At 45.8% G+C, this 13,784-nt stretch overlaps 1 protein-coding gene across 2 annotated transcripts in view; it reads right to left on the minus strand.

Moving 5' to 3' along the window:
* SKAP1 (src kinase associated phosphoprotein 1) overlaps window positions 1–13,784 on the minus strand; it is a 255,305-nt gene that overhangs the window by 71,394 nt on the left and 170,127 nt on the right. For both annotated transcript variants that reach the window (XM_019548372.1, XM_019548371.1), the window contains exons 5-6: window positions 3,705–3,785; window positions 541–624 (exon numbers count right to left, since the gene is read on the minus strand). In XM_019548372.1, the coding sequence (XP_019403917.1) occupies window positions 541–624; window positions 3,705–3,785 (165 nt within the window). The remainder of the gene's footprint in view (window positions 1–540; window positions 625–3,704; window positions 3,786–13,784) is intronic.

Genomic DNA, 13,784 nt, shown 5'->3' on the forward strand with positions numbered 1-13,784 from the left:
TGCCCGAGCCAGGTGCCTAAGGGGCTGTGCCGCTTGGGGGTGGGGGCCCACTGCTGTCATGGAGGAAAGCACCAGCCCCCACCCCCACAACTCAGGGACTGCTCTGCCCACCAGCAGCTCGCTCTCCCCTCCCTGCCACTGGAGAGGCAGGTACGGATTGGGCTCCAACACAGGTGTACACAACACAGGGGTTTACTTTGCCCTAAATTGAAGTGGTGTTTTTAAAAAAAACACTGCTTTAATTTGGGGAGAATTCAACCTCTGCATCATCTACAAATGCCCTAAGATGCTAAATGGTAATGTAATAAAAAGAGAGGTATAGGATTTTATATACCATACTAAGGAAGGAATAGTTTGCGGTGGCTCCTGAAACTCCAATGACTTCAGAAAGTAAACTGATTTGCATTTCTCCCCTGCCTCCCCCTATTGAGATGTTAGCACTTCCCTGAACAAGAGCTCTGCTCTTACCCTTGAAGCCCATTTGTGCTCCCAGCCACTGGGTGCTGCTTGAAGAACACATGCAGATGCTTGCACACTTACTTTTTTCATTGGCATAGTAGTAAAAGATCTTTCTGTTGAGGACACACCATCGCTTCTGCCATTCTGACCCAAAAAAACTATGGTCTGTACAGAAAGGGAAAACAAAAGTGTGTTAAAGGCAGTAGAGAAAAGTCAGCAGAGAGGAAACATTTCCTCAAATCCTGTTTTGTTCCTTCAGTCCTTTTCCCACAACAGTCTCTCAGATTCACCCCAACAGAATGTGGATGTGATATCCTCAATGCTAGGGCATTAAATTCAGAATTAAGCATTTAATATTGTGATACTTCAGAATCTAAACCCTCTTCACTAGGAAAAAGCGTATGTTCCAACCTCATGTTCCCTACTGCACCAGGAACTAATATGAGGTAAAATCCCAGTGGAGACCACTAGTGTTGAGGTGCTGGTGTTGCCATAATGGTCAAGGAGATATGTGAGAGGCAAGGATTCTCATGGATCGTATCTTCTAGTGGATCAACTGTAGTGGAGTCCAGGGAAAGTATGTAGCTTTCACAGGAGTTCATACATCAAGGTGCACCTTAGATGGCCCCATAATCTTTACCTAAGTTTTCTAACACATGTAAGCACCAGAAACCAGCTGTCTCCACTAGAATTTCATCCTCTGTTAGTAGCCATGAGTTAAACCTGAGGTAAGGACACCTCTTTTCCCTGGAGAGTACATGACATTAATGTTTCATCCTATTGGCTTTGCCCTTTGTGCAGAACAGTGATCAGAAAAGGAAAACAAATATAAGTTGTGCCTTCCTTTCTTATTTACAATGAACATAGGAAGCCTGAAAAATTCTACACACCCACACACAAATCCCTGCAGGACAGACATTTTCCCTTCCCTTGCTTGACCTTGACTTGTCAATATTCAAATCTTATCTTCCCCAAATCTACTGGTGAGGTAACTGGATGATACACAGGGGCATAAACTGTTCTCTCAGTACTTGACTGAAATGAGCAGTTTGGGCCCATCCAAACAAGTGTGCACATGCCTCTTGCAGCATCTCAAAGCCCTCTGAGATGCTGCAAGAGGCATGTGTGGGAACAAAAAAGTGTTCCTGGTGCGGGGGTACAATTAGACCCCTGGGGGTCAAAAAATACCCTGGGAAAAAGAAACAGGGCAGGGCACGGTCCCCAACCATGCTCTGCAGCAACAGAGGCTCAGGTCCTCCACAGAGATGTTCTGGCAGCCAGTCAGAGAGTCTCTATGGCTGGCCCTTGTCCCGGTGCTGAAGTGTGCCAGCTGCAAGGAGTTGGACCCGGGGGCGGGGCTGGAGGAAGGGGGAGGGGAGCATGGGAGAGGACCCCTGCTGGCCCCATCCCCTACCCGCTCCCCAAACCCTTCCGGATCACTGCCCTGCCCGGGCCCATCTCCCACCTAGTCCTAAAGCCCCCTCCCCCACCCCAATGGCTACCCTGCCCAGCCCCAGCACTTAAAAAAAAAGCCCACTGCCACCAGATGTAGCAGCAGCTGCTGGGGCCTCATGGCAGAGCCTCCCCCCACCCCCAATACAGCCCAAACAGCCACAAACTGGCAGACCTCGCAGGGCTATGTGGCCCCTATTGGTGAGGCTGTGGCCCCTATGGGGGGCTGTAGCCCTGTGGGGGGGGCAATCCACGAGCTGTATGGGGGGGGGCAGCACCCTGTGGGGGGCAGGGGAACCATACCTCCTCAGCAGCACCCCCCAATCCACCCACACCTATCCATACATCCCACGGCCCCCCACATCCCTCCACAGCCACCCACAGTTCAAAGCAGGCCATCACACTGGGAACATCTTCTGGGCAATAGTTGCCCAAATGGCCGGGCAGTAGCACACATGGCAGTAGTGCTGCACAAAGGTAACTCTGTAGCTACAGCCTACTGGTAGCTGGCCCAGAGGGACAGATGACTCTAATGGCAGTGTACTTCCTATCTGGGTCTGGCAGGCATGCAGCCTTGGGGCCACATGCTGTCACAGGTGGCAACAAGTCACAGCCAGGTAGTAACCCCCACTGCCAGACTGCTGCAGTTGGTAAAAGGTGCAGGGAACTCTTAGGGCTGCTTCAGCAGTCTAGCTGGCACAAGGGGTAGTGTCCCTAGGTACCAGTTGGCTGGGCCCCAGAAGCTCCTGAGAACAAGTAGCCCTGAGCTACTTGCTAGGGAAGCTTTTTGTACTGATGGCGCCAGAACAGGGCTACTTTTTACACTGCTGGGGCAGGTACAGGTGCTGGCCCCAAGCTCTAGCTCCTCTTGGCCACAGAAGGTAGGAGCCAAGCAAAGTTATTTTTCCCCAAGTGCCACAACTTGCACCACACCACAGGGCATGTCTGGGCATGTATGCTGAGACAAAAAGCCCTGGCTCAAATTTGCACTGCTTCTATTTGAGCTATGTACCCTTTGTGTCAAATCCTTAAAGAGAACATTTTTCCCAGGTGTTTTTGAGGGTATGGGTACATGCATATTTTGAGTGATTTCAAATGTGTGTGCATGGATGGGGGAGGAGAAGAGGTTTCTTGCTCAGAACCATCCAGCAGCTGTTACATTCCCAACAGTTATGTGGGGACAAGCTAGAAATCATACAAATGTCATATTAACGTTGAAATTGTTTTGCTATTTCATCCCAGGTTAAAGTTGTAGGAGTTTTGCTACATTTTTCTAGAAGCATTGAACAGTTGCTGTGGGGCCCCCAATCAGCAGCTCCCCTTCTGAAACATTTCCAAATGCCTATGTGGCCATAGCCTGTTTGCATCAGGCATTAACAGAGAATAAGTGGTGGGATTTTCAAAAGAGCAGCACGGTAACTTTGGTGCGCAAGTCAAAGCAACTTCCAAAAAGATTTGTACTCATAAACCACTTAGGTATTTTTTTGAAAACTCAGTCAAGGAGTTGAATCACTGAAACAAAAGTTTCTTCACTTTTCTGTTTAGTGGTGTTACCAATCCCATGAACATACCAAGATCTCCAATCATCTTCAGAGTTTTCCAAGGGAAACAACCCTTGAATTTCCAAAATAAAAGACAAGTAGAAAAACAACTCTTAAAAAAAATCCAAAAATCACCACTGCTTCATTCTCACCTCTCCATCTTTATACCTTGCTGATGAGCTTCATTCAAAAGACATCAATCCATACCCACTACATTACAGGACACCTTCAAAAAAGGTATGTTTGACTTACCTCGGGACCTCTTCTCCAAGTATCCTTGCTTCAAAATGCTCTCCACTTCTTGAGTAGGTTTCTGTAGGTTGTCCTCTGACCCTAGAGAAAATGGAGCAAAATCTCATGATGTTTTCCTACCTCCAGAAAGCACACAATTGTGCAAAACCACAGACATGCAATGGACATCCAGACAATGAATGTAACCACCCCCACAGCTTATGCTCATATACAAAATTTCTACACACACAGGATATTCCAGCTTTTGGGGACCACAAAACCCTTTTCAAAACCTTAACTCCCCCCCCCCCCCGAACAGAAACAGTCTTTACCTGCATAAAGCTGCTCTAAGAGTTATGATTTATATTACACATAGGCCAGAATTTATTGAGGTCATCAAGATTACAAACTATCTTCCTCCACTAGGGCTTTTTACTTCCACTATGTACAAGGGAGGCAGAAATCTAGGTGTGGACCATAGGAGAAACAGTACTATTTTAGATGCTGATCTGAAGGGTAGACTTGCTAGTAAAAAAGCAATGAAAAGCTGGCAGGAGTGGGAGGGAGGAAGGGTGGACAAGAACAGTAGCAGAGGGCTCTTCAGGTCCATGAAGACGCACAAGTTCTTTCTGACCTGGCAGTTCACTGCAGGATCCTCTCATCCTTAACCACAGTAGTCCCCCCTCAGGCTTATACATGCAGTCTCAGTGTCTTTGCTCAATTCTATCTCAAGCACTTTTAAGGTGTGCTCATATGCATGCTTGCGTGCACGCACAAACACACACTAAGCCCATCTGACAAGATACAACTCCTTGCCCTAACTGTCCCTGAAACACATCTTGCTTACACGAGAGCAGGTCATGCCAGGCACTATCAAGAGGATGTTATTGAAGGCTTTTGGCCCCGGATCAGGTTATTCAGAGGCTGTGATGGATATGTGTGGCCATATAGTCCGACTTCCTGCCCCAGAAAGCTTCACCCCACTGTTCTTGCATCAAGCCCAAAAAACTTGCAACTTGTAAGCTTTACTGAGAAGACGCTCCATCCAGCATATAGTTGTGCCCTGAACTGCATGCCAAAGCCAGTTCACTCAAGAATTCTATGGCTCACAGACTGCCACTGAGAACGCCTTTCCCCTACCTCCCCCCGAGCCCTGGCAAGTCTCACGTCATAATAATTTGTACTGAAACACAATAAAAAATGACTAACTAAATGCTACTAATCATCTCCCCAGCGCCCAAGCTTGGCAGCCTTTTAAGTATGAATAACTTCCCAGAATCCCAGATCAGAAGGGTTTCTCTTGTTTTCTTAGCGTCTCTTTCTAACATCCAGCTCCCGGTCCAATCTATCCCTGCTGTCAGCTCCCTTGTTCGCAGACTATTTTCATTTTTGTGTTTTATAGTTTGCAAACTCTGGGGTTGCTATAAATCCTCAACAAATGGGTCTCGGGGTGAATGCCAGGCACAAGAGCAGCCACACACACAAAGTTCATTTTTGTAGAAACTTTTCTCCACACACGCACCCCTCTCTGAGCTTTTTATTAACTGGGAACTGGAGACTTCTGTTGGTGGCAAAGCTGTGGGTGAGTGTAAGGCAGTCACATGATGATGGCTCTTGGGCAGGGTTTGAATTACAGGGAAGCTTGGGGAGAGGGGTGCTGAGTCCCCCATAAGAGTTGAAAGCCCTCTCATAAGAGATGAGAACTCACCCCTAACCTTTCTAAGCAGTTCAGGAGGCAGCAGTTGCTCCTTCCAGCTGCCACCACTACAGACCCTGCCAAGAGCCGAAGTGTAATTCGAACCCTGCTCTTGGGTGGAATTTGCCCTTCTATGAGGGACCTATGCATCACTTACATCCTTGCTCAAAGGCTCGAGCAGCACTTTGGTCAGTGTAAATTCCACCCCTATTTAATTGAGGTGGGACTGAGATGAGTGGGGTCTTTATTCTTGAAGCTGAACAGGGGCAAATTCGAAATTACTTGCAAGGAATGTTTTTCCACATTTGCCTGTAAAACACACTGCCAGAAGATACTGCCCAGGTCAAGCATAAAGCAGGATGGAAGTACAAGACTGGACATGCATATCCCCCACTTCTCCCCCAGCACTGTAAGAGTAAATTTAGGGAAAGAACAAGGAAAGGGCTATCGATCTTCAAGTTTCAGGGCACTTGTGGACCAGGGAACATTAGGGATGGGAAGGGAATTTTTCTTGACAGGGGGAGGTAAGCTTATAATTGCCCACTCCTTCTTCCACAGCACTTGGCACCATCAGAAACAGGATGCTGGACTATATGGATCACTGGTTTGATCCAATATGGCAAGTCCCATGTCCCTGCATTTGACTTGGGGTTTTGCTGTAGGAGGCAATTACTGACATATGGGCCAACTGCACAGGTCTGATCAGGATCCGGAACTTCCCAAAAACATGGCATCTCACAGGTGCTATCAATCTGGCACACCTGCCCTCCTTTCAGCAGCACAGGTAACAGCATCTTTCTTATCGGGCTTTTGCTTTAGAGCTGCCAAACATCTGACTTGTAAAAAGGCACATTAAACGTTTAAAAAAAAATCCAGAATTCGGGCCCCTTTTGTTAATGCAAATCTAAATGTCATTTTATGGGACATTTATAATTATGAAAATGGGACAAGGCTGCCTGGTACACAGGGAGACCCCGCGAGTATGAATATTACATTAATGTGCCCAACACTAGCTTGCTGATCCCGCTGGCAGGAGCATAAAAAATGCTTGAGTGAAACTTTTATTTAGACGTTAAGATTCCAGGCCCCAGCGGGATGACAGAGGCAGCCCCAGTGAGATCCCATCAGCACGAATGCTTGAATTGAATTACCCAGGGGGGAAGGCAAGAGCTGCAAGCACTGCTTCGCTTATTTAATTTCATTTACTTTCAGTACATTATCAGCATGGGGCTTCCCTCTATCCCCCATCCCCAAGAAACAGGGCTGCAGGAGATTTGCGTGCATGACATTGCTGCAGCTCAAGCCAAGTCACAGACCTATTCCCCCTCCTGCCCCTTCTCAGGCAAATGGAATCTGCTTGCAATCAAGAAAGATTTTGGAGGTTTTGGGGGAAGTTATAAGTCTATTCAGGTACCACCAAAAGAAAGGGAATGGAGGAGCAAGGGAGGCAGCATGGGACAGGAGACCAAGTACTGGACTAGGAGCCAGCATCTCCCAAGTTCTCATCTGCAGGACTTTCCCTGGACTTGTTTCTCAGGGCTTTTCTACACATGGGCTAGGGAAAGACATTACACAAACTGGTTTAAGTAATTAGCAACCGGTTTAAACCTGTAACAGAATAGACATTCAGTGCACATAAACCAGTTTGAGAATAGCTGAAACTGGTTTGAGATAAACCTGGTGGAATGCAGTATCAGACTTAACTGCTTTTACAGTTAAGTAAACTGCTTTTACAGTTAAGTAAAACTGATTTTACTTAACTACTTCACAGTAAGGGTTGCCAGAATCTGGAATGGATTTCCAAGGGAGGTGGTGCTCTCCCCTACCTTGGGGGTCTTTAAGAGGAGGCTGAACATGCAATGATCTGCTACAGTTCCTTCCAACCCAAACATCTATGAATCGGCTCAAACCGGTTTATGCAATGTCTGTCCCAGGCTCCTTCCTGGTTTACCTTAAACCGGAGTCCCCCAGCATCCCAGATGCTTTGCAGCCCTGGGTGGGGCTCTCAGCTCCACAGCAGATCTGGCCCCCGCCCTTCTGCTTCCTGGCTGGAGCTCCGGCAGAGACTTGCAGTTACAGCAGGGTCTACCTGGCTTCCCTCTGGCCCCCCCACCCCACCCCCACTCACTGCTCAAGCAGGGATTCCTCCCTCCTCTCTCCCACAGCATGGACGTAGCCAGCATGTGGTATGTCAGCTAATGCCGAGAGGTGTCTGTGTACGGCAGACAGGACAAGTGTCTGCTTAAGGCTTTTTGGAGCTAATCAACAGCTAGCTGGTAATGTCCCTTCATTCCTTCCTTGAAAAAAGTTGTTTAAAAAGAGCTTGAACTAATGAGAGAAGCTTTTGTTTTGCTGATGGGCTGATAAATGCTATGTAACTCCTTGCTGGCCCTGGTCATAGGAGCAGTCGGGGGGGGGGGGGCAGGGTGCGGCTTCCCTAATCAGAGCATTCTGCCTGGCCAGGCCACACCCCACCGTGGAAAGGAAGAGAGGGCTGCTCTAGCAACCCCCCTTGCTTCTAGCCTGAATCACTGCAGGCATGTCTCTGCACTTCCTTAGTCTGGAGGGGATATCTGAACAGTTACAAACTGGTTTAGCCTAACCAGGTTAAACTAACCTGCCAAGATTGAATCAATTAGGCTTTCTGAATGTCTGTCCCTAGCCATGGAGTTAACCTGCAACAGCTCGGGGATTTATTTCATGTGTGGATGGATACTAATAATAGCAATCAAACAGAGTTAAACCAAAACAGCTAGTTTGCATAAAATTAAAACTCTACTTTATTCCAGATCAACTTTCACATGCAGGAGACCCCTCAGTGTTTCATTACTGTCTCCTTTCTTTCCATCTCTGTATCCAATTGTTGCCTCTTGCACTGTAGCCTCTCTTGGGCAGTGATGGTCTTTTTGTTTTGTGTTTATACAGCACCTAGCACAATAGGGTCCTGGTCTGTGAGTGGAACTTCTAGTCACTACTGCAGTGCTTACAATAAAAAAACACTCTCTTTCTGTAAAAAAAACAAAAAACACTTACTCTCTGTGCCTCAGTTTTCCCACCAGAAAAATGCAAATAAAATTATACTCGCCCTCAGTTTTAAACATGTATTACGTTTCCTTTGTACAAAATACACCTTTCAGCGGGCTGAAGGGGTGAGTCAGTTTGCACAGTGCTTTAGAAACCATTGTCCGCATTATGGAACACAAGGCAAACATAATTATTGTAACTCCTCTAATACAGCCCTCATAACACATACACAGACCCAGAAAGATAAAATCTGTGGAAAGCTGTGTGACTGCAGAGGACATGGCCTTTCAGCACTCAAAGCCCTTTCTTGTGCGAGACAGAGGCTGCTAGGCAGCATGTTTCCCCTTCCCACCCCTCCCCAGACTCCTTTATGCTCAGAACAACCCTGTGCAAGTCTGCAAACACAAGTTCCGGGTAGGATTCCATCTCTCAGCACCTCTGTGGCTAAGTGAGCCATGCACCTGGGCTGCCACAGGAGAGCCCTTCAGTTTGCATTCTGTTCCCAAGAAAATGGCTGATAGATAGAGACACTAGAACCCACAAGAGATATGGCCTATTTAACCAGGTGCATTCTAGCTCAGTGAGAAAAGAAAATCAGGGACAAGAGTCAGCTGCTGACTCTGGGTCAGGAGCTAAGAAACCATATGGTCTGGTCTGTGACAGTGCTATCATCGCTGACTGAGGCCTTCACAGACCAAACCAGGTGGCTTTTGCTGGCAGCAGATGGCCAAATTAACCTGAAAAGGAATTCACCAGTCTTTCTTTACTTTTCTTGATAAATGTTTTGTTTAACTGGAGTTCATTCTCATTCAGTAGGAAGCCAAGCCAAAACAGATGAGAGCCTAGTGTAGAACAAGTAGCCAGGAACACAGGCGAAGCCAAGGAGGTCTTTGGTTTCAATAGCCAGAAGGGTCTACTATGACCATCTAGTCTGACTCTCCTGCATACCACAAACCATGGCATCTCATCCAGCAATTCCTGCTCCTAAGTCAGATGTCTTATGGATGAACTAGAACTCATCCAATCTTTATTTATAATTTTAGTGATGAAGTTAGTCTATCCTTTGGTAATCAGGTTCAATCATTAATGATCACCTTTAAAAATATTTTGCCCTTAAATACATGTTTCTTAATTTTATCTGGAACAAATACACACCCAATATGCACACATACGCAGTCTCTCTCTTCCATGCACACACACATCCCACCACTATACCCCTGGCAGCCCGAGTGACATAGTATGACATGTCTTTTGATATGTGTCCCAGTCCAGCTTTTACTATTCTTTAAAACCCACCCCAGAATTAGGATTTTTTTTTTTTTTTTTTTTAGAGGGGAAAGAGTATTGATGACCACTTGTTAATCCTTCTCTTGCCTTGCTGGGACATTCTCCTCCTTCTTGAATTTGTTTTATGTCTCAGAGCAATTTTCTCCTTCCAGTATGCTGTGAAACATTGTGCTCTCCCATTGTATTTTCATGCTGAACAGCCTTCCAACCACTTTGGAAATAAAATTATTATGGTCACACCCAGTTTTGGGTTCCTCTGCAGACAAAACTTCCACTTATTTCAACGGGAATCCAGTTCAATGGGACAGCAGCCCAGGGAGAAAGCACATAAGTAAAACATAGAGGCCAAGCAGCCACAACCCCCTTTGGTGTCAGTAGATGCTGAGTGCTCAGAGGTTACCAAAATCAGGTACTACATTCTTAAGAAGGATAAGCATCAGCTCCCTCCTGTAGCATTTCAGTACCTGCAAGACATGTACAGGGGAGCAAATCAGTCAGACAGACAGACAGACACACACACACTCTAATAGAAACCAGCTATTTCTCAGATGGTCTTCACTGCAACATGGAGAAAAAAACCCCTCAACCATTATTATTTGCATCCCTAGGAGCTCCAGTGTGCTAGACACTGAACATATGCTCCCAGCTCAAGAACTTGACACCTCAGACAAAACTAACACTGGGAGGGAAGTATCAAAAGGGCAAGTGACTCACCCAAGCTCACATAGTAGGTCAACTGGCGAGCTGGGAGCAGAACTCAGGTTTCCTAAGTTCCAACGTAGCACTCTTCCCACTGGACAACATTGTTTCTCTTGGCAAAGTACCCCAGTATCCAGGCTGGAATTTGATGAGCATTTTACCTCCCCCAGAACCCTTGGAAGGCTTCCAAACTGCATTTTCAGCTCTCATTCCTTTGGTCTCAATGTAGCAGGTACTATTATCCACAGCAAGAGGTCACATTAGCTACAGCCCAACAGTCTAAATGCTGGCAAAATAACTGAGGTTTCAAAGCCCTGGAAAGGTGGGCAATGCTGCTACTACTGAGCATTCACCACTCCAGTGCATTGAGAGGTGCTGAGTATGGATAATGCTCCTTTGAATTCTACTGGGAGCGATTTTCAAAAAAATAGGGTAGAGTTTTCAAAAGCCCTACATGGTGGTCAAACTGTTTCCACGGAAGTCAAGGATTGTTTTATTGAAGTCAGAGCTCCATAACAGAAATTATTTCTTCCCTTATTTAAGCTGCCGCACCTCTCTCTCCCTTTCAGAACCAAAAAGATTGTGAAGGAGGCCTCCCTTACATTCCTAAGTCACAGCTTGTGTGTGGGACAGCTGGCCCAAAAAGTCATTCTTGTACAGTGCAGTAGCAGGCATGGCTGGAACTGGGATGCAGGTACACAAGACGATTTGTTTACGAAGCAGATGGAGAACAGGAGTTCAAGCAGACAGTGCTGGGCCTGATGGAAGTCAAAACCGCAGTCGCACACACACACACACCTCTGCAACCTTGTACACCTCCAAGCGCTCTTGTGTTTTCTTCTTGCCAAACTTCCATTTTTCTACCCAAACCTCTGCTTCATGCACCCTGTTCCTCTTCTCATACAGGCCAGTCTCTCTCCCTTCTCTGTGCCCTCCCATCCCTCATTTTCTTTGTGTCACACTCATCTCCCTGAGTTTCCCTGGAACTTCAGAATTAAATTTTCAGTGCCTTGAAAACTACTTGGAATCATTTATAAAAGGGGAATGAAATGAGCAACTACTTCAAAGAAAATGGGAAACTAAACAATTGTCAACATGGATCACCTGAAATAGATCTTGTGCCAGACTAATTTTATTGCATTTTTCAAGGAGGAAAAGAAGAAAGTAGATGAAGAGAAAGCAGTGGACAGTGAAATGATTTACTGGAGCTTCAAGTAGCTTCTTCATAAGCAGCTAGTAAGCAAAATTCAAAGTACAAGCATCTACCTTAGGAGAGTTACCTACACTGAAAATTGGCTGACAACCAGAATGGTGCTAGAAATCAATGGCAACAAATCACCTGGAAGAAGTTAAGTGAAAGATCTTAGGGTTCAACCTGGGAAGCCATTCTCTTCAATCACAGACACCTGAAAAGCTACATGGCAACACAATTTGCAAATAAAAATACTTGCACAAAGCTCGCTCAGATTCAGACATGGGTCAGGAAAAAAGGTCCTCCCAGGCACGCTGGAACTAAACTGTCTTTTGAAATGGCTACCACTGGCCAATGCTGAAGACTAGAGCCAGAAGGAGGTAGCCTAAAGCAATGTCCATGCTCTTATAACAGCAGCTGACAATAAGGAGTAGACACAAGCCCTAATAATGAAATCACCATAGGAAATAACCCCTTCCAAAACAAGAAAAAATGAACCAGAGAATACTGTCCTAGTAAAACTATGATGCCCCTTCAGCTATTTATTGGTGCCACACTGTTATTGGCATAATGTTGATAACTATGACAGACAGATCTCTGGCTATCTCACTAGCTGGTCTGTACAGGTTTTCTTCAGAGAAGTTTGTGATTGTCCGTGACCAATAGGCAAAAAAAGTCTCCACGACTGATAGGCAAAAAGGGCAGAATCAACATAATCAACCTTACTTTGATTTCAAACAGGACTGGGGAATGGAGGGAAACTACAAACTTTATCAGTGTCCTTTTCTGCCTGGAAAATTTCACAGCAAGTTTGAAGTTAAACCAACTTTGCCAAAGGGGAAAAAAATGGAATCCAAAGAGGAGGCAGACCCTTTGGCCCAAAAGTTTCCATCCAAATCACTAAGTCTATAATTGCAAAATAAAAAACACTAAATCTCAATATCTATTTGCACAGCTCATTAGCTAAGGGCTCACACTCAGCAAAGAGGGAGGAAAAAACCTTCAGCACCAAGTACATTTGGGAAGTTGCTATGGAAACCAGCCTTTCGCTAGGGCTTTGCAACTGCAACTTGCAAATTTCTGCTCAGATGCGTCTATCTGTCTGTCCGTCCATCTGTCTAGGGAGTGAATGAGGACAATGACATTTCTTCTAAAAGTAATCTTTTTTAGTTAATATATTACATAGATATTCCTTGCTCCCCTGTTACTTCTCTCCCCCAAACATAACATTATGTCAGCGACTCGACCTGCTGAGCTACTGGGACAACATGATTTACAATGTGAAAAGGGAAAACCTAAATCATCACGTAATGAAAACATTAAAGTTAATGCATCACAAGTGAGGAATTTATTACCATTAACTCCAATAAACAGTTATAAACCACCCGTCCTTTCCTGTCCACGCACAGGGACACATACGCAGGGACTTCATTAAGCTCAACTTTCTTTTCTTCTCCACTAGGCTAGTCATGTGTGTTCCAACCAGCCACCATTTATTGTTAACTGGACTGGCTCATTTTCCGGGGACTGAAGAAGGCTTGAAGGCCTCATCCATTTCGTTCCACGGGCGGCTCGGTGCAGACGGATGGAATAGGAAAGTTCACGAGACGTGCAGCTCGATGGGTTTATTTAAACGCTGCTGAAATATATGCTTGACAAAAGCCAACTCTCGCCCTGGCCCTGTAGGTCGTTACTCAAAAAGGCTGATGTGTAAGTAATAACATATGGGCAAGCTGTGCGGTTGCACCGGATACCAGCTCATCACCTCAGGGTGCAGTTGACCAAATATTTGCTTCTCACTGATGTTACAACATTGCCTTGGAAGCCTGAGCTGGAAATCTGAGGCCTTATCATTTTTTTTCCCCTTCTCCCTCCCCCTTCATCCAAAAAGGGCAGAAAACGACTTGTAGTTCCCTCCCACTAATCCTCCCATCCTAGTATATTTCCACAGGGCGTTCAGATGCTACTGGGATGAGAGCCGTAGGAAAAACATGAAATAATAACAATTAGTTGTTACTAATTATGGCTCAAATCCCAAGGTCTTTAGTCAGTTAAAAATCCTGACTGGCTTCAATAGACGCTTAGAACCCAACCCATTCATCATATGTGCTCATGGGTCTGTTACTGTACTGTAGGGTGACTCACTATGAAGGCTGAACTGGGATTGGTTCCTGCTTAGCTCACACACATGCACTGTGCACTC

This window comes from Crocodylus porosus, unplaced genomic scaffold (genome assembly GCF_001723895.1).
Source record: "Crocodylus porosus isolate Cpor-Errol unplaced genomic scaffold, CroPor_comp1, whole genome shotgun sequence".
In the NCBI taxonomy this organism is placed as follows: Eukaryota; Metazoa; Chordata; order Crocodylia; family Crocodylidae; genus Crocodylus; species Crocodylus porosus.